Source organism: Ahaetulla prasina, chromosome 11 (assembly GCF_028640845.1).
Source record: "Ahaetulla prasina isolate Xishuangbanna chromosome 11, ASM2864084v1, whole genome shotgun sequence".
Taxonomy (NCBI): Eukaryota; Metazoa; Chordata; class Lepidosauria; order Squamata; family Colubridae; genus Ahaetulla; species Ahaetulla prasina.
In genome coordinates, this window is record NC_080549.1 from 24,656,064 (window position 1) to 24,682,317 (window position 26,254).

The 26,254-nt window shown below is 44.4% G+C and overlaps 1 protein-coding gene across 3 annotated transcripts in view; it reads left to right on the forward strand.

The window, feature by feature from the left end:
* Positions 1–26,035, forward strand: part of LOC131205019 (ubiquitin carboxyl-terminal hydrolase 12-like) — a 66,446-nt gene extending 40,411 nt beyond the window's left edge. Inside the window, exons 3-9 of one of the 3 annotated variants that reach the window (XM_058196806.1) lie at positions 903–1,116; positions 4,656–4,882; positions 7,073–7,149; positions 7,777–7,860; positions 10,459–10,656; positions 16,854–16,932; positions 23,407–26,035. In XM_058196806.1, coding sequence (XP_058052789.1) covers positions 903–1,116; positions 4,656–4,882; positions 7,073–7,149; positions 7,777–7,860; positions 10,459–10,656; positions 16,854–16,932; positions 23,407–23,508 — 981 coding nt within the window. In that variant the 3' untranslated portion in view covers positions 23,509–26,035. The remainder of the gene's footprint in view (positions 1–902; positions 1,117–4,655; positions 4,883–7,072; positions 7,150–7,776; positions 7,861–10,458; positions 10,657–16,853; positions 16,933–23,406) is intronic. The other 2 variants (XM_058196807.1, XM_058196808.1) reach the window with 2 other exon arrangements.
* The last annotated feature ends 219 nt before the right edge of the window (positions 26,036–26,254 follow it).

Consider the following 26,254-nt stretch of genomic DNA (forward strand, 5'->3'; position numbering starts at 1 on the left):
GCACTCCATCAGAGTTCTGGCTGCTACCAGGCTCCACACATAAATCACGGTCTGGTCACAAACAGCACCCTTGCCCTGAGCACCACCCATCGCTGATAGTCGTAACAGCATAGCAATAGGAGTGACAAGCAACAGGACATGGTTCCCCTCCCTAATTATTTAGCATTGCTGGTTTTCAGTGGGAGAGTGGGCCAAATGGCATTGCAAAGCTTTTAAAAAGTCGAATCAGCTCCCTTCACTGAAGGTCAACAAAGGAAATTCTTCAGGCATGTTGTGGTGATGGGCAGCTGTGGGACAGTTCACGGTTGAGGAAGTACTGACAAAGCCCCCAAACTAGCCTACAAGGCTTGCAACCCCAAGGCAGATTCAAAGTGGAGATTGCAGAGGGAATGCATTCGGAGCAAGTGTGGCAGTTTGCAGCTTAAGGAGAGCATTCAGAGACAAAAACTGCTCAGGCTCCTTGAGCCCTCAAAAAGATTGTCTTCTCCCCGGATGTTTTTTTTTATGAGAATATTGTATGCAACACCTTCACCTTTTATGCTATTTTGCCAGCCTCCCCCATCCTCTTCCTTGCCAGCTTACTTAGAAGACAGAATAACAAAGTTGGAAGGGATCTTGGAGGTCTTCTGATCCAATTCCCTGCTTGAGCAGAAGATCCTCTACCAGGTATGTCCAACCTTGAAAATTTTAAAGACTTCTGGACTTCAAAGTCCACAAGTGTTAAATTGTTTACAGGTTGTCCATAAGTCTCAAAGTTGCCAAGGTTGGACACCCCTACTGTATACTCTTGGTTTTCTTAGTTCTCTTTTACCTGCAGTTGAAGAATCATGTTGCCAACTCACAGACAGACAGACAGATAGACAGATACATTCTTAGTTACTTTTCTTTTTCTGATCTCTCAGTTTGGAAATACCTGCTACTGTAACTCAGTCCTCCAGGCCCTTTACTTCTGTCGTCCATTTCGGGAAAAGGTTTTGGCCTACAAAGTCCAGGCCCGCAAAAAGGAGACCCTTCTGACGTGCTTGTCGGACCTCTTCAACAGTATTGCCACCCAGAAGAAGAAAGTGGGGGTTATCCCCCCCAAGAAGTTCATTTCCCGGCTGAGGAAAGAAAACGGTAAGGAAGCCTCTTGCTTCTTGGATGCCTTGGGACAGAGGATGCTTAAGATTTCATTAGATGTCGGTTTGTGTGGCTTGGGAGCAGGTGTGGTTGGAGGCCCTTGGAAGCATCTCACTCAGAAGTATGGATTTGTGGGAACAGAGGAAGCTCCCTCATACCGGTAGACCTCAACTTACAACCACTGCTTTAGTGACCGTTCGAAGTTACAACAGCACTGAAAAAGTGTCTTATGACTGTTTTTCATACTTATGACCATGGCAGCACCCCCAAAGTCACATGATCAAATTTAAGACACTTCAGGCAACTGATATTTTTGACAGTTGCAGTGTCCTTTGACTTGACAACTGTGGCAAGAAAGGTGCTAAAATGGGGCAAAACTCACTTAACAACTGTCTTGCTTAGCAAGAGAAATTTTTGGCTCAATTGTGGTCATAAGTGGAGGACTACCTCTACTGGAATAATCAACACAATGTATGGACACACATCTCCATTAAGCTCCCTGTCCAGCTTAATCTTTAAAAAATTCTGTTAATTTAAGAAAAAAAGCTACTTGCAAATAGAGAATCACCATATTGACCCATAGCAAACCCCCCCCCCCACAACACAGATGGTAGAGAGCATCCGGGTTCAGCATCTGATCAAAGAATGTCTTTTAGCCGACTAGGCCAGTGATGGCTAACCTTTTTGCCATCGCGAGCTGAGGTGATGGTGGTTGTCGCGCGCATGTGTGCCCACACCCATAATTCCATGTGCCCCACCCCCACACATGTGTGCCCAACCACCACCACCCTGCTCCCTGGCTCCTGACATGCGATGGCCTGATAGGCCTGTTTTTCTCTCTCGCCTGGCTCCAGAGCCTTTCTAGGAGTCTAGTGAGGGGCGTGAAAATGCCCTCACCCCGAAGGTTCTCCGGAGGCCGAAAATGGGCCATTTTCGGCCTCCGGAGGACCTATGGGGGGTGGGTAAGGCCATTTTCACCCTCCTCAGACTCCTAGAGAGGCCCTGGAGGCTGGGGACACCAAAAAACGGGCCTTCCGGTCCTACCGGAAGTTGGCAAATGGGCCATTTTTGGCCTCCGGGGGGGTGGGGAAGGCCGTTTTCAGCCCCCCCAGACACCTAGAGAGGCTCTGGAGCCAGGTGAGAGAGAAAAACGGGCCTTCTCTACCCCCAACCCCCGAGGCCCTCCAGAGGCAGGAATCAGCCTGTTTCCCTACTTCTGGTGGGCCCAGAAGGCCCAAAAATCAGCTGGCCGGCATGCGCGCTGGTGCTGAGCTTGCATGCCCACTGATACGGCTAGGGGTGCCACCTTTGGCACATGTGCCATGGGTTCGCCATCACGGGACTAGACCAACCCTGAGATCTAGTTAGTAAGTAAATCAGATTCAAATGGTAATCATTTTGTAACTGTGCCCATCATTGGTACAGTTTCAAGAAAAAGTATGTGAGCCCCTTGGGATTACGTGGAGTTTTGCATGAATTGGTCATAAAATGTGCTCTGAACGTCATCTAAGTCACAACAATAGACGAATACAGTCTGCTGAACATAATACTACACAAACATTAGATGTTGCCATGGTTTAATTGCACATAACATGTAAACATTCACAGTGCAGGGAGGAAAAAGTATGTGAGACCCTAGCCTAATGACTTCTCCCAGAGCTAATTGGAGCCAGGAGTGAGCCAACCTTGACTCCAATCAGTGATGATATTGGATGTGTTGCTGACAGCTGTCCTGCCCTTTAAAAACACACACCTGTTGTGGGGTTACTGATTTCAAGAAGCACTATCTGATGTAAACCATGCCTCGCAGAAAAGAGCGCTCAGAAGACCTACGATCAAGAATTGTTGACTTGCATGAAGCTGGAAAGGGTTACAAAAGTATCTCCAAAAGTCTTGATGTCCACGTGTCCACGGTAAGACGGACTGTCTACAAATGGAGAAAGTTTAGCACTGTTGCTACTCTCCCTAAGCGTGGTCATCCTGTAAAAATGACTGCAAGAGCACAGCGCAGAATGCTGCATGAGGAATCCTAGAGTGTCGGCTAAAGACCTACAGAAATCTCTGGCACATGCTAACATTTTTGTTGACACATCTACAATAAGGAAAACATTTAACAAGAATGGAGGACATGGGAGGACACCACGGAGGAAGCCATTGCTGTCCAAAAAGAATATTGCAGCACGTTTGAAGTTTGCAAAAGAGCACCTGGATGTTCCACAGCACTACTGGCAAAATATACTGTGGACAGATGAAACCAAAATTGAGTTGTTTGGGAAGAACACACAACACTATGTGTGGAGAAAAAAAGGCACAGCACACCACCATCAAAACCTCATCCCCACTGTAAAACATGGCGGAGGGAGCATCATGGTTTGGGGCTGCTTTGCTGCCTAAGGGCCTGGACAGATTGTTGTCATTGATGGGAAAATGAATTCCGGCGTTTATCAAGACATTTTGCAGGAAAACGTACGACCATCGCCAACTGAAGCTCCGCAGAGGATGGGTGATGCAACAGGACAATGACCCAAAGCATACAAGTAATTCAACAAAACAATGGCTTCAACAGCATAGAATATGCCTTCTGGAGTGACCCAGTCAGAGTCCTGATCTCAACCCAATTGAAATGTTATGACATAAGAGAGAAAGCGATTCACACCAGACATCCCAAGAATATTGCTACCTTGAAACAGTTTTGGGAAGAGAAGTGGTCCAAAATTACTCCAGATCGTTGTGCAGGTCTGATCTGCAACTACAGGAAACGTTTGGTTGAGATTATTGCTTAGGGCCGGGCTACCTACGGGACCGCCTACTGCTACCGAATACCTCTCACCGACCCGTGCGCTCTCACAGAGAGGGACTCCTCAGGGTGCCGTCAGCGAGAAAGTGTCGTCTGGCGACACCCAGGGGAAGGGCCTTCTCTGTGGGGGCTCCCGCCCTCTGGAACGAACTCCCCCCAGGACTTCGTCAACTTCCGGACCTCCGAACCTTCCGTCGCGAGCTTAAAACGCATTTATTCATCTGCGCAGGACTGGACTAGATTTTAAATTTATAGGGGTTTTAATTGGTTTTAATATTTATACTATTTTTAATAATTTGGCTTTTAGAATAAGTTTTTTAATGGTTATCTTAATTTGTACATATATGTTTTTATTTGCCTGTGAACCGCCCTGAGTCCTCCGGGAGATAGGGCGGTATACAAATACGAATAAATAAATAAATAAATAAATTGCTGCCAAAGGAGGGTCAACCAGTTATTAAGTCCAAAGGTTCACATACTTTTTCCTCCCTGCACTGTGAATGTTTACATGTTATGTGCAATTAAATCATGGCAACATCTAATGTTTGTGTAGTATTATGTTCAGCAGACTGTGTTCTTCTATTGTTGTGACTTAGATGACGTTCAGAGCACATTTTATGACCAATTCATGCAAAACTCCACATAATCCCAAGGGGTTCACATACTTTTTCTTGCAACTGTATCTTATTTCCTCTGCTCTTTTTGTTGTTGTTGTTGTTGTGTGCCTTCTTGTTACCAGAGCTATTTGACAACTATATGCAGCAGGACGCACACGAATTCCTGAACTACCTATTGAATACAATTGCGGACTTGTTGCAAGAAGAAAAGAAGCAGGAAAAACAGAATGGCAAACTCCAGAATGGAAGCATTGAGAGTGACGAAGGGGAGAAGACAGAGCTTACGTGGGTCCATGAAATCTTCCAGGGAACACTAACAAATGAAACTCGCTGTTTAAACTGTGAAGCTGTAGGTGACTCTTCACTTTCTCTGAAATTCCTACTTTGTGGCGGTGTTCTTTCTCAAGGGTGTTGCATGTGTTTTTTCCCCATCTTCCTACTCTCCATATATAAGCAGAAGAACAGCCATTCTTTCTAGTTGCTAAACCTGCATTTAGCTAGAACAGAGGTCTCCAAACTTGGCAACTTTAAGACTTGTGGACTTCTACTCCCAGAATTTGGGGAGTTGAAAGTCCACAAGTCTTATTAAAGATGCCAAGTTTGGAGACCCCTGAGCTAGAAAAATGTTTCTCAGTTTTGGCAACAAAGATGTGTGGACTTCCACACCCACAGTGCCGTGTCCCACTCCTCCGCTGACGGCCGGGTCAGGGAAATCCGAATCAGGCTTGCCTCTGCAGCTCTGCCCAAAGTCCTAGCAAAGTCCTCAGAGCAGGCAGGAGACCAGTAAGTGACTTCAGCAAGATAAGTTCGACTTTGCCTGACTCAGAGACTGCCAGAAAGCAGATCCTTTATATAGGCCATGGGGTGTGGCTCCATGACTCAGCACTCATTAAGGCCTGCCCCTCCCTTCCTTCTGTTGCCTCCGCCTATCCAATCTTCTGATGCGAGGGTCACTCCAATCAGCTGTTGGAAGTAAACTTTCCTCAGGCTCACATGCTGTGGAGGAGGGGGAGGGGTCTAGCTGCTCCGTTTGCCTGGGCATGGAGCCAGGGCTGGGGCCGGGGGATGCTCCCTCCTCTGCAGCCTGCTTGGGCATGGAGCCAGGGCTGGGACCGGGAGGTGCCCCCTCCTCTGCAGCTTGTCTGGGCATGGAGCCAGGACTGGGGCCGGGAGGCATACATTCCTCCGTGTTCGGGAGCAGATAAGCAGACCCCGGCTGCGGTGAGAGCGGACAAGACACAACACACAGTGTTTCCTGCCATAACTGGCTTGGTCTGCTTTCAAGAAGCTTGTGGGAGGGCATGAAGTTCATAACTCTGCCCCACTCTTATCTCAGTTCTTGTTCTGGCATCTTGGATGCTCTCTGAGCTTGGTTGTTCGCTTGCTGATGTTTCACTGCCCAAGTAGGTAACGTCATCAGTGCGAGAGAGTTGGGTTTGCGTCCTCTTTATATGCAGTAGCTTGCCCTGCCAATGATGGGAGATGTGTGGTTTTCTCCTTTGTAGTTCCTTGATTAGGGTAGTTTTTTCTCCTTGAAGTAGACAAAAGTAAACAAAGTGTCCTGTTACATTCTTTAGTCTAAAGATCCCGATTTGAGCATATTAATACTTTGGATCTGAAGCTTTGGGATTCAGTTTCTCAATTCATAACTTTTTTGTTTCTTTTTGAAACATGTCTCCACTGCAAAAATGCTGGGATGGATGGTGTGGGACGGTGTTTCTCAGCTTTAGTAACTTTAAGGTGTGTGGCTTTTAGCTCTCAGAATTATATGCTGGGGAATTTTGGGAGTTGAAGTCCTCACATGCTGGCTGGGGGGATTCTGGGAGCTGAATTCCATACATTGCTGAAATTAAGAAACACTGAAATAGAGTCTAGTAACCTATAACGTTTGCCTCCATAATGTAACAGTTGTCACTGATTTTTTGGAACTGTACCGGTAATCCTGTCCTGTCAGCACTGAAGTCTCAAAATGGCCTCAGTCATTTACAACAGTTTGTTTAGTGACCGTTCAAAGTTACAACGGCACTGAAAAAAGTGACTTAAAAGTGATTTTTCTACGCTTTATGACTGTTATAGCATCCCCTTGGTCACGTGATGGAAATTCAGACACTTGGCAATTGGTTCATATTTATGACGGTTGCAGTGTCCCGGGGTTACATGATCCCCTTTTGTGACCTTCTGACAGCAAAGTCAATGGGGAAGCCAGATTCACTTAACAACCATGTTACTAACTTAATAACTGCAGTGTTTCACTTAACAACTGTGGCAAAAAAAGGCTGTAAAATGGGACAAAATTCTTTTAATAGCTATCTCGCTTAGCAACAGAAATTGTTACATAAGTCGAGGACTACTTGTAATGAAGGCAAGCCTAAAACCCCCATTCCTAGGAGTAAATGTAGGGAACGTGACTGGCTCAGGATCCTTCACTGAGATGAAAGATTTAGCCGAGAACAATTGCTAGGAATTAGATGCTGTATAGTTATACATTCTTCATTCTATTTCTTAAAGATTCTAAAATCTGCATTTTTACCTCTTCAAGGTGAGCAGCAAAGATGAAGATTTTCTGGACCTGTCGGTTGACGTGGAACAAAATACATCAATCACCCACTGCCTGAGGTACACGTTTCAACAAAAACAGAAAATGCAGCCAGATAGAACAAGGATCCTTTATTTAATCCAGGACACGGAAGCCCTGAGCCAACACTAATACATTAAATAGCTTCCTAGAGTGTTATTTATTTTTATTTAACTATGCGTATTCTGCCTTTTGTAAGATTTCTAATAGAGTTTCAGGGAGAGTTATTTGCTTGCTTTGGCCATCATACAACTGCAAATCCCTGAATCACTGTGCCGATGTGCTAATGATCTCGCTAATGAAGGGATCTCGCAGGCACAAACCCACACACAATAAATTAGCAGCAGCAATTACTTGATTGGAATTTATGTTAGCCACAAAAGGGTCCCAGTCTAATAAAGTCGTCATAAGTGGCTTTTCTTTACTGTTCCTACTCTGAGTCATTTAGGGATGGGGCCTAAAGGAGACAGGGGGAAAAATAGAAGAGGGATTAGCTTCAGCCATTAAACTGCCCATTTTGTGGTGCTGTGTGACATTTGCATTTCCCACTGCAAACAGAGGCATCTTTGTCCTGTGTGGGAGCTCCGTACAGATGACCCAGAGAAAATCTGTTCAGTGCTGGAAAACCTGATCAATTATAACTTCTGTCGCAATCTTCCATTTTGCAGAGGGTTCAGTAACACCGAGACGCTGTGCAGCGAATACAAGTACTACTGTGAGCAGTGTCGCAGTAAACAGGAAGCCCAGAAGAGGTGAGGCCAAGATGCATTTTTATTACATATCTGGGACCCACCAAGGACTTCGGTTCTTGATACGTTTACAACAGACCTGCCTGGCAGGTAGACTATGCTGAGAAGGAATCAACTCCCCCACACTTTATAGTTGAAAAGGATGTTTAGGAAAGAGACATTTCTAATGAACTTGTGATTTCTGGTTTTGATGATTAAACAGATTATAGAAACTGGAGTAATATGATGGAACTTTAGAGAGAGGGTGAAATACGGTATATTTTATTTATAACTGTTGTGAAGAATTTTAGAAGCCACTTCTCTGCATTTTGCTTTCTTTGTATGTTACTTTTCTTCAGCTTTTTTCTTACCTTGCAGTTTATGCTTGCTTGCCTTCCTTCCTTCCTTCCTTCCTTCCTTCCTCCCTCCCTCCCTCCCTCCCTCCCTCCCTCCCTCCCTCCCTCCCTCCCTCCTTCCTTCCTTCCTTCTTTCTTTCTTCCCAACTCACACATAAGTAACTTCTTCCTCATGATATTAGTTTGTGTTAGTTTTTATCTTCTTGTTGTATCTTTGTAATAAAAAGTATATAGAGAAAACGAATGTGAAATGTGTTGTAGTTTATTGAGGTGTATTGAAAAGCATTTGGCATAATCTCAGAAATGTGAAGAATGGCCAAATGAGTTTCTACATGAGAAAGAAAAAGTAGCTGAATAATTCTTTCCCTGATAATTCTGTTCATTTTTTATTTTTCATGATTAACTCTGCAGACGCAAAGATAACATTAGTATTACTCATGACCACAATTCTGAAGTTTTTTTCCTTGAAGAAAACCTTAAATTGAAAGTGGATCAGCAACTCATCTGCAATCCTTACTGTAGTTCAGGGGTTGATTTCTCCTTCCAAGAGAGGCTTCACTGATTCTGGGGCCGTAGGGGGCCAAGGAATTTTTCAGAGCAGTGACATCCGATGGTTCTTGGAGCCTGAATAAGCTTGTGAATTTCAGGTGTGGAACCGTGAAATTAATCATACCAAATAAAGAGGCAAACAGAATAGTGGAATAAATTCTGTACAGGACCAGATGGTATTTCTTTAGAATTTGACTCTTATTGTTCACTCCAAACTTTGAGTTTTCTTGATATGGGGAGGGGGGGTGGGTGGGGGGTGGGGAACAAGAGGCCCTTAATTTGGTCTAGTAGTCAGACACCAAACTAGAAATCAGGAGAGAGTGAGTTCTAGTTCCACCTTAGGACATAAAAGTCGGCTGGGTGACTTTTGGGTCAGCCTTTCTTGCCCTGCCTTAAGCATAAAAGCCAGCTGAGTGATTTTAGCCTGTCCCTCTCAGCCAGCCCAACCCACCTCACAGGGTTGTTTTTATGGGGAAAATAGGAGAAGGAAGGAGCTTTACATATGTTTGATACCTTGAGATATTTATGAACAATAATAAAGGTGGGATTTTAAAAATTGAGAATAAATAAATGCATTTTTTTTCTGATTTCTTTGTCAATATTAGCCAATTTATTTGGTTGGTGGTTTGGGTCTGAATTATTAGCTGTCTTGCAGATCCCTCGCATCCTGGACATAAACTGTTTCAACTCCTACCCTCAAAACGACGCTATAGAGCACTGCACACCAGAACAACTAGACACAAGAACAGTTTTTCCCCGAAGGCCATCACTCTGCTAAACAAATAATTCCCTCAACACTGTCAAACTATTTACTAAATCTGCACTACTATTAATCTTCTCATCGTTCCCATCACCAATCTCTTTCCACTTATGACTATATGACTGTAACTTTGTTGCTGGCAATCCTTATGATTTATATTGATATATTGACCATCAATTGTGTTGTAAATGTTGTACCCTGATGAACGTATCTTTTCTTTTATGTACACTGAGAGCATATGCACCAAGACAAATTCCTTGTGTGTCCAATCACACTTGGCCAATAAAAAATTCTATTCTATTCTATTCTATTCAGTTGTTCCTTAGTGCTCAAGTCATCCCATAGCCACATCTTTCAGGAAGTCTGCTTCAAATCTTTCCTGTCTTTTTGTTTTGTTTTGTTTTGTGTGTGTGTGTGTGTATGGGGGGGGGGGGGCAAAAATTTTATCGAACGCTACAGGTAGTCCTCGATTTAGAACCGTCCGTTTAGTAACCATTCAAAGCACTGAAAAAAGTGACTTACGACCGCTTTTCACAGTTACGATCTTTCTAGCACCCCCATGATCGATCGTGTGCTCAAAATTCGGATGCTTGGCAACTGGTTCATACTTGTGACCGTTGCAGTGCCCTGGAGTCCCCTGAACAGCTTTTGCGACCTTCTGACAAGCAGAGTCAATGGGGAAGCCAAATTCACTTAACAACTGGGCTACTGACTTATCATCTGTAGTGATTCACTTAATTGAGGCAAGAAAGGTTGCAAAATGGGGTACAATTCACTTAACAAATGTCTCACTCAACAACATAATTTTTGGGCTCAGTTCTGTTCATGAGGACTACCTGTATTTTATTCACTTAGGGTTATTTTTTAAATCTTAATTAACTCTGGAATTGTGCATGGTTTTGTAAGAATTGCTTTTTTATTTTTTCTTTCTCTTTTGATCTTACATTGCCAATCAAGGATGCGAGTGAAAAAGCTGCCCATGATTCTCGCTCTGCACTTGAAAAGGTTTAAATACATGGACCAGCTACACCGATACACCAAACTTTCCTATCGCGTGGTCTTTCCTCTAGAGCTTCGACTCTTCAACACATCAGGAGACGCTACAAACCCAGACCGAATGTATGATCTCGTGGCTGTGGTGGTGCACTGTGGCAGGTAAATACCACCCCCCCAAAATCATAGGTGTTACTAATCAAAGAGAACATTTGTAACTCAGAGCTCTGGGGTCCTTGGTGCTCTCTAAGCTTGATGGTTTTCTTGCAGATGTTTCATGAGCCAACTAGAGCCATCAGTAAACAACACAGTTATATAAACTGACAGCAAACAGCACTCCTTACTACCGGTAGCACTGATGATGTTACCTAGTTAGGGCAATGAAACGTCTGCAAGAAGACAAGCAAGCACAGAGAGCACCAAGGACCCCTCATTTCAACCCTGAGCTACAAATACTCTCCTTTGACCCAACTAGGTAATATCCTCAGTGCTAGAAAAGAATGGGCTTTGCAGTGTGGAGGGAAGAGGAAGAGGAGGGGTCCATAATGCTCTCTGAGCTCGGTTGTTTTCTTGCAAGTGTTTCTTTAACCAGCTAGGTAACCTCATCAGTGCTCGGATTAATACTGACATTACCTAGTCGGCAGTTGAAACACCTGCAAGAAAACCACCACGCTCAGAGAGCACCAAGTCATAGATAAGTTACAGCCCCCTGGTGTTTCCAGAGTTGCAGGTGAACTTCAGGGAGACACCACCACCCAGCTTAGACCTAAGGACAGATTTAGGCTAGCATTCCCATTTGGGAAAGGGGTAGATCAGCCATCAGAGGTAACTGCATGCAATTCCAGACAGGGCTATTTGTCTCACATCTCCCCACCCCCACCCCAATTAACTTCCCCCTTCTGCTGGAGAACTTTCTAAGCTAAAGTTGTTCTCAGTCAGCTGTTGTTTGTTCTTAGCAGATCCCCTCCATCCTTGAATCTCACTGCCTCTTACCCAATCCTTTATTGTAGCCCCCCATTGCAAACTGAAAAGAAGAAATCCTTTCATTCGGCACCGTTTTCCTCCATTTCATTTACGTTCTGGCCTTTGCGTACGTAGTCCTCGACTTATGGCCACAATTAAGCTCCAAATTTCTGCTGTTAAACAAGAAAGTTGTTAAGTGAATTTTGCCTTATTTTATGTTAAGAGTTGTTAAGAGAATCACTGCAGTTATTAAGACGATAACACCGTTGTTAAGTGAACCTGGTTTCCCCCTTGACTTTGCTTGTCAGAAGGTTTTGAAAGGTCATCACATGACCCGGGGACACTGCAACCGTCATAAACATGTGTCAGTTGCCGAGTGTCTGAATTTTTTATCACGTGACCATGAGGATGCTGCAACGGTCATAAGTCAGGTTTTTTACTGCCATTGTAACTTCAAATGGTCAGAAAATGAACGGTTGTAAGTCGAGGACTACCCTGCATATCTTGCTCTACCAGCTTTCCCTGTTTGGTCTGGATCTGCATCCCTGGGATAGCTGCAGTGGAGAAGGATGATAGGATTGTGTTCAAGAAGATCCCTCATCTTCTCTCCCCACAGGAACCATTTGCTTTTTTTTCCTCTTTGGGTGTATAATTGATAGGCGCATTTTAAAATGTGCATATCAGTTAAACAGATCGATAGAAAATGTTGCTTTATTTATGGGACCTTCATCTACTGCAAAGGAAAATTGAAACCAGCTATTATTGGAACAAAGAAGATATTATAGCAGCTTAGCCAAATGATTTAAGGTTTTTTATAGCAGCACCACTGGGTGATTAAGCTGCATATTTTGCGAATGTTTATTGAATCCATTAATTTTGGCTTTGTTCTCGGTGCCGACTTACAAGCCTCCCTAATTAGTTCTTGTAGAAGAGGTGTGTAATATAGAGTCATTCTTTCCCTCTAGAGGGTCCTACCCAAGCCATAGATTGAACTCCCACATCGCACTCCGCATGATTTGTGTAACCACATTTGCTCACCAAACCATGATTGGTGCTGTTCTGTGAGTTGTGGATTTGCACATGCTGGTCTAGCACAAAGTGTGTCGCCTTCTGTCCGTACAAACAAGGCTTAGGTTGTCACATATATTTTAGGACATGTTATCTTGGCTGGAGACAAGTCTACTATTCACGGACAGCTTTTGCCTTTATGTTATTTATTCAGTTTGTGTGGCAGATCCCTTAAATTCAGCAATGCTTAAAACGCAACATAAAAAATGTGTACTCAAACCTATACAGGTAGTCCTCAGTTTACGACCACAAGTGATTGAACTCAAAATTTATGTTGCTAAGTGAGACAATTGTTAAGTGAGTTTTGCCCCATTTTACAACTCTTCTTGCCATTGTTAAGTTAGTCACATGTTTGTTAAAGGAATCTGGCTTCCCTGTTGAATTTGCTTGTCAGAAGCTCGCAAAAGAGGATCACGTGACCCTGGGACCTGACAGCAACCGTCAAAATACATGCCATGATCATGTGACTATGGGAATGCTGCAACGGACGTAAGTGTGAATAACGGTCACAACTCACGTTTTTCAGTGCCGTTGTAACTGAATGGTCACTAAACAAACTGTTGTAAGTCAAGGATACATGTGATTCTTATTTTTCCTATCCAGTGGTTATGGTGCAAGCCAAAAGTCTCATCTATCCAACCAATGTTGAACCCAGGAGTAGAAATACAGAATATCCACCTTTAATCAAGGATTCATTGTAGCAAGAGAAGGTCCGGGAAGCCAGTGCAGAGAGTGGGTGAAAGTGGGGAAATCTGGATGAGTGCAAAGCCACACCCCAGAGCCTTCCACCCTATGATGGGGAATTGTCCCTAACTTTTATGGAGAGAGGGCCTGTTCTTATTTGGCCTTCAGGAGGAAGCTAAATCTATTCAGAATAGAATAGAATAGAATAGAATAGAATAGAATAGAATAGAATAGAATAGAATAGAATAGAATAGAATAGAATAGAATAGAATAGAATAGAATAGAATAGAAATCTTTATTGGCCAAGTGTGATGCATATGCTCTCAGTGTACATAAAAGGACAAGATACCTTCATCAAGGTACAACATTTACAACACAAATGAAGGTCATAGGGTACAAATTTAACACTTAATGATAATCACAGGGCACAAATAAACAATCAGGAACAATCAATATCAATATAAATCACAAGGATTACCGGCAACAAGGTTATAGTCATACAGTCATAAGTGGAAAGAGATTGGTGATGAAACGATGAGAAGATTAATAGTAGTGCAGATTTAGTAAATAGTTTGACAGTGTTGAGGGAATTATTTGTTTAGCAGAGTGATGGCCTTCGGGAAAAAACTGTTCTTGTGTCTAGTTGTTCTGGTGTGCAGTGCTCTATAGAGTCATTTTGAGGGTAGGAGTTGAAACACTTTATGTCCTGGATGTGAGGGATCTGTAAATATTTTCACGGCCCTCTTCTTGATTCATGCAGTATACAGGTCCTCAGTGGAAGGCAGGTTGGTAACCATTATTTTTTCTGCAGTTCTAATTATCCTCTGAAGTCTGTGTCTTTCTTGTTGGGTTGCAGAACCGAACCAGACAGTTATAGAGGTGCAAATGACAGACTCAATAATTCCTCTGTAGAACTGAATCAGCAGCTCCTTGGGCAGTTTGAGCTTTCTGAGTTGGTGCAGAAAGAACATTCTTTGTTGTGACCTTTTTTGATGATGTTTTTGATGTTAACTGTCCATTTTAGATCTTGCGATATGATAGAACCTAGAAATTCGAAGGTCTCTACTGTTGATACTGTGTTGTCAAGTATTGTGAGAGGTGGAAGTATGGAAGGGTTTCTCCTAAAGTCTACCACCATTTCTACGGTTTTGAGTGTGTTCAGTTCCAGATTGTTTCGGTCGTACCACAAGGCTAGTCGTTCGACCACTCGTCTATAGAATTCAGGAGAGACTCCTGACGGCTGAACTAGTTTTTATTCCCAAAGACCTCCACTTGTGCACTACAGGTAGTCTTTGACTTATAATAGTTTATTTAGTGACCATTCAAAGTTACAACAGCACTGAAAAAAGTGGCTTATGACCATGATCAGCCTTCCATTCTTCTGAGGTCGGTAAAATGAGGAGCCAGATTGTCGGGGGCAAGAGGCTGACTCTATAGACCATTTGGAGAGGGCTGTACAAGCACTGTGAAGCGGTATATAAGTCTCAGTGCTATTGCTAGTGCTATTTTTCACACTTACGGCTATTGCAATGTCCCTGTGGTCACATGATCAAAATGCAGATATTTGGCCACTGGTTCATATTTATTTATTTATTTAATTATTTATTTAATTAAACTTTTATACCGCCCTTCTCCCGAAGGACTCAGGGCGGTGTACAGCCTGCATTAAAACAATTTATATACAAACTAAAATAACAATTAAAAAACTTATTCCAAAAAGGCCGAAATTAAAACCGTCCAATTGACCATATAAAATACCCAATAAAATACAATTAAAATTTAAGATTTAAGAATTTAAAAAATTTAGCATTTAAAAATCAGGCCAGTCCCGCTTGGATAAATAAATAAGTTTTCAGTTCCCGGCGAAAGGTCCGGAGGTCAGGCAATTGGCGTAAACTGGGGGGAAGTTCGTTCCAGAGCGTAGGTGCTCCCACAGAGAAGGCCCTTCCCCTGGGGGCCGCCAGCCGACACTGCTTGGCGGACGGCACCCTGAGAAGACCCTCTCTGTGTGAGCGTACGGGTCGGTGGGAGGCATGTGGTAACAGCAGGCGGTCCCGTAAGTAACCCGGCCCTAAGCCATGGAGCGCTTTGAAGGTGGTGACCAAAACCTTGAAGCGCACCCGGAAGACCACAGGTAGCCAGTGCAGACTGCGCAGGAGTGGTGTTACCCGGGAGCAACGTGGTGCTCCCTCAATCACCCGCGCAGCTGCATTCTGGACTAACTGAAGTCTCCGAGTGCACCTCAAGGGGAGCCCCATGTAGAGAGCATTGCAATAATCCAGGCGAGAAGTGACGAGAGCATGAGTGACCGTGCATAAGGCATCCCGGTCAAGAAAGGGGCGCAACTGGCGGACCAGGCGAACCTGGTAAAAAGCTCTCCTGGAGACGGCCGCCAAATGGTCTTCGAACGACAGCCGTCCATCCAGGAGAACGCCCAAGTTGCGCACCCTTTCCGTTGGGGCCAGTGACTCGCCCCCAACAGTCAGCTGCGGTTGCAGCTGACTCTACCGAGATGCCGGCATCCACAGCCACTCCGTCTTGGATGGATTGAGTCTGAGTCTGTTTCTCCCCATCCAGACCCATACGGCCTCCAGACAACGGGACAGCACTTCAACAGCTTCGCTGGGGTGGCCTGGGGTGGAAAAGTACAGCTGAGTATCATCAGCGTACAGGTGATAACTCACCCCAAAGCCACTGATGACCTCGCCCAGCGGCTTCATATAGATGTTGAACAGGAGGGGCGAGAGAATCGACCCCTGCGGCACCCGACAAGTGAGGTGCCTCGCGGCCGATCTCTGCCCCCCTGCCAACACCGTCTGCGACCGGTCGGAAAGGTAGGAGGAGAACCACCGATAAACGGTGCCTCCCACTCCCAACCCCTCCAACCGGTGCAGCAGGATACCATGGTCGATGGTATCAAAAGCCGACGAGAGATCTAACAGGACCAAGGCAGAGGAACAACCCCTATCCCTGGCCCTCCAGAGGTCATCCACCAACGCGACCAAAGCTGTCTCCGTGCTATGCCCGGGCTGGAAGCCGGACTGGAACGGGTCTAGATAGACCCGTTTGTGACAGTCGCAGAGTCCCAGGGTCACGTGATCCCCTTTTGTGACCTCCTGGCAAGCAAAGTCCATGGGGAAGCCAGATTCACTTAACAACCATGTTACGAACTTAACAGCTGCAGGGATTCACTTAACAATTGTGGCTAGAATGGTCGTAAAATGGGGCAAAAATCACTTAACAAATGTCTCCCTTAGCAACATACATTTTGGGCTCAATTGCGGTCATAAGTCGAGGATTACCTGTACTCTTATCATTGCTTTACCACTCAGTGGTGATACCCTCTTGGGACTGTGGGAAAGCTTTGGGATCAGAAGTCCGAACCGAGTGGCTCTTGCCTTTAATCAAGCAAAGATGCCTTCTCTCCAGTCCTCATCCTTCCTTCCGTCTCGATGAAGATCAGGGATTCCTCAGAGCTGAATCAGAAAATCAGCCACAGCTTCACCTGAAACAGATGGGAGCACAACCGGTGTTACTTCCATTCATGTCAAAGAGGCTTTTGGAGATAAAAGTCGTAGGAGAACCATAGTTCGAGTCTACATATCCATATCCAGCAGTAACATTACCATTTTCCTTTGTTGCAGTGGTCCAAATCGTGGACATTATATCACCATTGTGAAGAGCCACGGCTTTTGGTTGCTCTTCGATGATGACATCGTAGAGGTAGGTTGGGCTCTTGTTCCAGTGCTTTGTAATAACTTTGGCTCAAAACTATTTTCAGCGTCTGCTTTTGTACCTAAATATAAATACAAACTCTTTGTAATCAATCATGCAAACAACAGTTCCAGCCCCAATAAATCAATACTAACAAGACTTCAAATGACATCAAAAAGGCACAATGCAACAATAATACCGTACAGCCAAAGACTCGAGAAGTCTATTGAACCTCTTGAGATTGGGTGAGGAGCTGTAAAATGCTTAGGACAGTGTCCAAATAAGATGGTTTCATAGCCAAGGAGGACGAAGTCTCGTCCAAAAATCTCAAAAATTGAATGGAATTAGGAAAAGGGTTCCAGGCTTCTTAGGATTATACAAACCAACGGCAGTTTCGGAGATTCTGAAGACGTGAATAAGGGAGCAGATAAATTATGGCATGAGGTGTAAAGCCGTTTTGATCAAAGCCTCAGCAGCTTTAAGATGTGTGAACTTCAACTCCCAGAATTCCCAAGTTGTGGAACACTTGTGTAAAGGCCTCACACACCGTTTAATAACTGAGCAGCAGTATTCTGCCAGGTGATGACCAACGTAGTCCGTCAGCGTGGTAACAAGGTTATTACAGGTAGTCTTGGCTAAAATAGTTCATTTAGTGACCTTTCGAAGTTACCATGGCACTGAAAAAGGGATTTATGGCCATTTTTCACACTTACGACCACTGCAGCATCACAGTCACCTGATCAAAATTCAGATGCATGGCAACTGATTCATATTTATGACAGTTGCAGTGTCCCAAAGTCATGTGATACTTTTTGCGACCTTCTGACAACCAAAGTGGAGAAACCAGATTCATTTAGCAACCGTGTTACTAACTTAACTGTAGGGATTCACTTAACAACTGGGGCAAGAAAGACCATAAAATAGGGCAAAACTCACTTAACAAAAATTCTGGGCTCAGTTGTGGTTGTAAGTTGAGGACTACCTGTAATTAACCATGGTTTAGCTTGGCCAATTGTCAGAAGAGCTACAGATAAGAAATCTGATGAAGCCAAAAGAAGCATTTTAGACCCTGCAAATTGTTTTTTTGGCAGCGGTTGGTTCGCCAGGCTTGCAGTTTAGACTTAGAACCAACATATGAACCTATCAGAAACCGAACCATCCAAACAAACAAACAATCTGTCAAGGTTAATTTGGGTTAATGTCAGGGTTCCAAGTAACACCCATAACGAAAGAAGACTCCGAGGCTAGAAGTTCCTCAAAGTTCCATTTTATTAGAGATGTCATATTGGCACATCTGGGAAAACCCAAATCTGAAAGCTTCCAAGTTTTCCCCACCCAAAGGAAAGTCCAAGTCCCTGCCCAGCACTCACTTGTCCATCAAATGGTCCAACCAAAGCACCATTCCAAGTTCCAGTTCCTCCCAGTTCTAGCCTCCCAGTTCCAGCCCTCCAGGTGCAGGGCAAGATGTCCTTGACTCTCTGAGAAAGGAAAGTTATTATGACTATATATCACCCATGGTCCATACAATTCCCCCCTCCCTATTTCCTATAGTAGGAAACGTGGCAGGCCTGAAGGCCCAATGCAAAAGATGGCTTTCAGGCCTGACAAAATCAGTGACAGAATTGACCACAATCTCACCAGTTGAATTTTGTGCCACGCAACCAACCAGTCATACAACCAACTGACCACACAGGACCTATATTAGCAAAAGAAAAAGCGAACAAAACACTTCACCTACAGTCCTGCTGAAGATGTTACCTAGTCTGGTAATGAAACATCCAGGAGCTAAACAACAAACTCAGAGGCAGAACTGCTGCCAAAATCCACAGCCCGGGCTACAAATATTCTGTACAATTTCTAACTGCAGATGGTATTTTTGTGTTTGACTTTGACTGATCACATATTCCATCAACCAATGATAACAATAAATGGGATAAATGCTTTCCACACAGACATGTGAGAGCAGAAGTATACAACATTTCATACTTGAACCAATCAATTCAAGAGGTGAGACAAATGTAGACTTCTGCAGAGTTTGATGTCAATTAGAATAGAGCTGGAAGGGACTTCTAGTGCAACCCCCTGCTCAAGCAAGAGAGCCTCTACCAGTTCAGACAAGTGACTGTCCAGTCTCTTCTTAAAAACCTCCAGTGATGGAGCACCCACAACTTCTGGAGGCCAGCTGTTCCGTTGGTTAATTGTCCTCACTGTTAGGAAGTTTCTCAATTCCAGGTTGCTTCTCTGCTTGATTAGTTTCTTGTCCTGTTACTCGTCCTGCCCTCTGGTGCTTTGGAAAATAAGTTGACCTCCTCTTCTTTGTGGCAGCCCCTCAAATACTAGAATACAGCTATCCTGACCCTTCTCCCCCCCCCCGCCTTCTTTTCTCTAGACTGGCCATACCCAATTCCTGCAACTGTTCTTCATATGTTTTTGTCTCCAGGCCCTTAATCATCTTGTTGTGAAGACATAATTTTTTTATAATACAATTTTCAGTTTGCAGCATTCTTGGTTTTAGAAATGGGTAGCTAAATAAAATGAGCTAGATAAATCACTTTGTGGCTGGTTGCTCTGCCCACCCGGTGGGTCCTTACAGCCTTACCAGACTCCATAAATTTTAAGCACTTCTCTATTGGAAGCAGCTATATTAGATTGGCTGCCCCCTTGAAACTCACATGTACATAGACACCGTGAGTGCCTCTTTTGCGGTCTGATTGATTTCTCTTAACTGCTAGGATGAGCGAGTTGGGAAGGAAAACAAGGGCCAGTTTTACTTTTCCGGGCTGAGTCTGAAGGGTTTTTTCAGCTCTGGAGAAAAAATTGTTAGCCATTCAGTGTTTCTGTTGCATGAAAGCTAATAACTTTGAGAGCAGAGTTCTCTCTTTTGAAGCATTCAGGCAGAGCCCCTGCAGATTTTCCAATTTTTATGTGCAATGTACATAAAAACCTGACAGCTTTGATTCAGCTGTGGTGGCCATCATCTAGATCAGTGTTGGCGAACCTTTTCGGCACCAACTGCCAAAATGGGAGTTTGCCCGTGTGCCAAAAAAGCAGCTGTCCGGTGCACATGCACACACTGGGAATATGATTTCCCAGTTTCCAGCGCGCTACCTGGTCTTCTGATTTCTGGCATACACAAAGACCAGCTGGCCGGTGCACATGCGCGCGCACGCGAAACCGGAAGAGTATCAATGAAGCGCCCCCCTGCCAGCCTGCCACTGAGAACGAGCCAGCTTAGCCCCCCCACCACCACCACCACTTCTGCCAAGGGAGCGCAATCACTTCCAGCTGGTACGCCTCTTACCCCGGCGTCGGACAGACGTTTCTCTCCGCCTGAGTGGGCTTCTTGAGCTGGCCAGGTGTTCCGGACCACGGATATGTGTCGGTGCCGTGGGCTGGAGGGCTGGGGCTGCGCAAGAAGCTCATTGGGGCAGGAAGCCCTAGCCCGCCCATCCTGGCTGACAGCTTTGCTCCCCTAGGAAGCGACCGCCGGGATCCCCTCTCTGCATCTTTGACTGTGCAAGCCGTCGCCTGTTCCAGGTTCTGGCGCACTGGCTACCTGGTCTTTGCACGCGCATGAATGCCTGAAACTGGAAGATCAGGTGGCCGGTGTGTGCATGCGCACTGGGTGGCTGCTCTTCTGGTTTCTAGTGCTCCCGTGCATGTGAAGACCAGTTGGCTGGTGCGCTGGAACCCGGAAGAGCAAACGGCAACGGCTTCCGTGCCCAGAGAAATGGCTCTGCGTGGCATTTCCGGCACATATGCCATAGGTTCATCATCACACATCTAGATTTTTTTTGAACCAAAACCTGTGAATATCCCTGCTATAAATAACTGGCAGTTTTCAACATAACAACAACTGGAACCAGAATTTCTGTCGCTAAGCATGCCTGATTTTGCAACTTTTTTTTGCTACAGTTGTCAAGCAAATCAGCACAGTTGTTAAGTGAATCATGTGGTCATTAAGTGAATCTGGCTTCTCCCATTGATTTTGCTTGTCAGACTTTGCTGGCTGGGAAGGTCACATGGCCATCTGGTAACCTCCCCCCCCCCCAAGACGTAAATACATATTAGTTGTTAAGATTTTGATCACGTGACCGTGGGGATGCTGCAACAGCTAAAAGTGCAAGGACCAGTTGTAAGTCCCCCCCCCTTTTTTTTAGTGCCGTTATAACTTTGAATGATTGCTAAACAAACGGTTGTAAGTCAAGGACTATCTGTAGACGGCGATGCAAAAGTCATCTATTGAGAATATTTTATTTATTTATTTATTATTCATATTTGTATACCGCCCTATCTCCCGAAGGACTCAGGGCGGTTCACAGGCACATAAAACATTTATATACAAATTAAGATAATCATTAAAAAACTTATTCTAATGCCGAATTATTAAAAAATATAAATATAAATATTAAAACCAATTTAAAACCCCTATAAATTTAAAATCTAATCCAGTCCTGTGCAGATAAATAAGTGTGTTTTAAGCTCGCGACGGAAGGTTCGGAGGTCCGGAAGTTGACGGAGTCCTGGGGGGAGTTCGTTCCAGAGGGCGGGAGCCCCCATAGAGAAGGCCTTTCCCCTGGGTGTCGCCAGACGGCACTGCCTAGCTGACGGCACCCTGAGGAGTCCCTCTCTGTGAGAGCGCACGGGTCGGTGAGAGGTATCCGGTAGCAGTAGGCGGTCCCGTAAGTAACCCGGCCCTATACCATGGAGCGCTTTAAAGGTGGTTACCAGAACCTTGAAGCGCACCCGGAAGGCCACAGGTAGCCAGTGCAGTCTGCGCAGGATGGGTGTCATGCGGGAGCCACGAGGGGCTCCCTCTATCACCCGCGCAGCCGTATTCTGAACTAACTGCAGCCTCCGGATGCCCTTCAAGGGGAGCCCCATGTAGAGAGCATTGCAGTAATCCAGGCGAGACGTCACGAGGGCGTGAGTGACCGTGCATAGGGCATCCCGGTCTAGAAAGGGGCGCAACTGGCGCACCAGGCGGACCTGGTATGCTTTGATTGGCTTCCTAGACTGGTGAAAAATATTGAATGTGAATTACAATCATAAGTCTGTAGTCTTACATAGTAGTCCTTGATTTACAGCAGTTCATTTAGTGACTATTCAAAGTTACAACGGCACTGAAAAAAGTGACTTAAGACCATTTTTTCACCCTTACGACCATTGCAACATCCCCCATGTGGGGGAAGATAATTCAGGTGCTTGGCAACTGACTCGTATTTAGGACCATTGCTGTATCCCAGGGTCATGTGATCCACTTTTGTGACCATCTGACAAGCAAAGCCAATGGGGGAAGCCAGATTCACTTAACAACCAGGTTATTAACTTAACAACTGCAGTGATTCACTTAAGAACTGTGGCAAGAAAGGTCGTAAAATGGAGCAACATTCACTTAATAAATACCTTGCTTCGCAGCAGAAATTTTGGGCTCAATTGTGGTCATAAGGTGAGGACTGCCTATACAGGCCACATCAGCTCCTTGTCTCTGGGAAGTGCCCACCTCTTCTTTTTGTGTGGAGCCAGATAAATGCATTCAGCCCCATGGATTGCAGGACACGTGGCTAAATTTGCAGTGAAGTCATTAATAGCAGCAAAGGGCAAGTGGGTTGTTTTAATTCATTGATTGGTTGCATATTTAATGTCTTTAAATGTATATTTAAAGCAGGAGCCTTTTCTTTTGCTTCTTAATGTCCATTTGTTTGTCCAGAGATGACAGTGGGAAATTGGCGCTCTCCCTGCCTTTCTGGTTGGGAAGGGGCCACATGCGCTAAAACAGTTGTGCACCATCCCTTACCTTGTGCTCATCTTCTCAGTGGGGGGAGCCAGGGCCACTGACTTGATTGGCAGCTGAATTTTAATGAAATATATAACAGAGTTGGAAGGTCTTCTAGTCCACCCCCCTGCTCAAGCAGGAGACCCTACTATTCCAGACAAGTAGCTGTCCAATCTCTTCTTAAAAGCTGCCAGTGTTGGAGCAACCACAGCTTCTGAAGGCTTGCAAGCCGTTCCACTGGTTAATTGTTCTCAACTGTCAGGAAATTTCTCCTTAGTTCTTGCTTCTCTCCTTGATTAGTTTCCATCCATTGTTTTTTGTCATGCCTTCTGGTGAATTGGAAAATAGACTGACACACCCCCCCCTCTTCTTTGTAGCAGCCCCTCAAATATGGGAACATTGCTAACATGTCACCCCTAATCCATAGGCAATAAAGCCAAGCGCTTATTTCAGGGTTCAAAACAATATAAGACAGGGTCTTATTTTCGGGGAAACACAGTAGTTCTGATGATGTTACCTAGTTTGGGTAATAAAATGTCTACAAGAAAACAACCAAACTCAGAGAGGGCCCCTCATTTGAATCCTGAGCTACACATATTCTCCTTTACCTGCTTAAAATCTGAGTGTGAAAATGGTAGATCAGAGGATGTTGACAGTGATTCTGATTCTCTCTCTCCATTAACCTCTCCATTGTTCTTAAATTGTAGAAAATAGACGCTCAAGCAATTGAAGAATTCTATGGATTGACCTCAGACATTTCCAAAAATTCAGAATCTGGATATATCCTTTTCTATCAATCAAGAGACTGAGATGGCACATTTTTGGGACATCTTGTGCACAAAAGAAGGGATCAAGGCTGTGCCCAGAAAGGACAACAAAGTGATGGCAGAAACAATTCCTCCTGGTTATCGTGGGCAATCAAGTGGTGCATTTCCTTGAAGAGAACAGTCTTGAGCAAGGATGCATTTTGCTTTGATTTTCTTTCTAGGCTATTTTATACTTGCTAACTTCCAAAATCTTTTACCTCTACTTGAAACCTGGCTGCTTAACTCTTCAAGAACCAAGAAAGTGATTTTTAAAGTAACACTGTAAAATCTGTTCAGTCGTGGCTTAAGACTCTTCTTTGGTTTCCGTTATTGCCATTTTTCTGTTTTCTAACAGAACAATTTCCCCTCCGGTATTTGCTGAATTCCTGTCCTTTTTTTGGACTCAAGTGGAAGAAAGTTGATGAAAGTTGCAGTTTTGGTAATTCAAGACTGCAGCCAGCTTAAACCATCCTGGAAGCATCGTGGTTTAATTTTTACCTTTTTTTTTCTATGGGAAAAGGACACTAGGCGTTTTTACAGGATTGAAGATTTTGTTAAAGATGTCACTTTTATTTCCGATAACACTATTTATTCTACATTTGTTCAGCTTTGTCTCTTTCTTAAAATTTTCCTTGGAAAGTAATTTTTATATGCTTTATAAATCTGTTAATCCTTTGTAAAAAGAGATTTTGACTCAGAACCACAATACTGTAGAAGTCAGAAAAGGAAATAGATGTAAGTGTTGCAGGTCGCATCTAGCATAAAAACTGAAAGAACAAGTTTCTCAGAGCTATTCTCTAAGCCAAAAGTGCCGTCTGCTGAAACAGGATCTATTAAGGGTTCAGTTTTGCACGTAAGAAGCAATTCTCGGCATGGATCGACATGCTGTCAATGGACATCACCACTCTAAACTTTAAGGTTTAATTAATAATTATGATTTTGGCCTTGAAAACAATTCAGGGGTGGGACTTAAACTAAGGTCTATCGATGCCTTGAAAAGAGTTCCTCTTAACTTCATCCCCTCCTGCTCTCCAGCTCTAATTTTCCAGTCCACATTTATGCTGATGTTGCTGCTTCAACGGAGGGAAAAAATAAGGCAGTATTAGGAAGACTAAACAAACTTAGCATCGATTTTCCAATGTTACGCATTATAACTCTAAGCCTTTTTAAGAGAGGAAAAATTGTGCAGTGGAGAAGAATCTGCCAGAATTATTTGGGCTCGTAAGAACCTTAGTCTGGGCTGTGACCTAAAAGCCAGTTTGGGCTTTGGGAACCATTGGTGCCTCTCCCTCTTCACAGCAGCCTCTCAGAAGGCCTGGTGCCCAGCAGCTGATCCCAGCAGCCCTTGGTGCGCCTTGACGAATGCATAGATTTCTTTGTTAGTCCACATGAACGGTAATAAGAATGGGCTTCCTGTTTGGGAGAACTCGGAAATTATCTCTGCTCGTCCTAAAGCTTTCCTAAATCACCTTCTGCCGGGAATCTCCAAGAAGAGAATCGACTCAGAAAATGGCAACGGCTGAACTTGAATCTGGGATTGGAAGGTCAGGCAAACTGTTACTTCCAAAGGTTTGGCCGGCTTGCACCCACCGGTAACAATAAGCTGCGTTTTCCTTGCTTCCTTGGCTCCATCGTTTCACTTTTCCATTGGAAAGCTTTCTTTTGCATTGCAAGGGTGTCCCATCTCTGCAGCAGCATCCAAACTCCACAGACGATGTCCAAGAAGGAGGAGAGTCGCCTGCGTTTGCCTTAGCTCACTTCAGAGCATCAGAGGTTCTACAGGTTTCCATGGGGCCTGGGAGAAGTTGGAGCTCTCTTTCCAAGAACATGACCCTCAGCGAGGATACCAAGCTGAGTATCTGGGACCTCCAGGGAGGTTATAAGATTGCGGCCATTGTCTTAACAGTAGCTGCTTCCTTTAGCAGTGTTAGCAGTGACATTCCATTAGCGGCACATAATGTCACGTCATTTGTCTTTGAGTAATTCAGATTTCAAGAGTCTCCCTACTTCAGGCGGGCAACTGGTGTGGATATGTTCAGTCCAATATGCCAGAGTCCAATTTTCTTCAGAGGTGGTCATCTCTAACAAAAATAGCTGTTGACAACTAGTGGGCAGCTTATGCATTATTGATGCATTAGGTATGAATTTTCGGTTAGAAAACGTCTCCAAAACCACAAAAGATCCTTCACCCACTTCACCCTGGAGACCCCCTCTTTGGTGGGTGAAGCTGATAGCTCCGTGGGCAAAGCCCCCACCCCACCCCATTGGAAGGCAGGGGCGGCCGCCCAGCATAGGAAAAGGCTAAGCTTGTATTTTGTATATTTGGTGATAATGTTTTTACGAATAATACCTGACTTGAAAGAGGGAGAGAATATTGAAAAAAAAATATGTTATAGATTAAAAGTGCACTTTTGCTACAGATTTATAAGTGGATTAAATTGGAAGAGAATGGTGTGATGTGACTTCTGTATAATAAATGACGCCCTGATATCGCCAATAAAGGTCGCGTATGGTGAAATTGTCTCACTCACGTGTGTGTGTGTGTGTGTGTGTGTGGTTTTTTTAAAATGTCATTGAAATGCCACAAAAGAACATCTCAGCACATTTTTTAACCTGCTTTTTTCCAACACTGTCAAAGTCACAGCCAGTTCCAGACCGAGTAGTAGGATGTGGTTGGCTGAGGGAGCGAGAATGTTGAGTTCACATGTGTCATGAGCCGTAAACCGTGGTTCTCAAACTGGGGTATTCA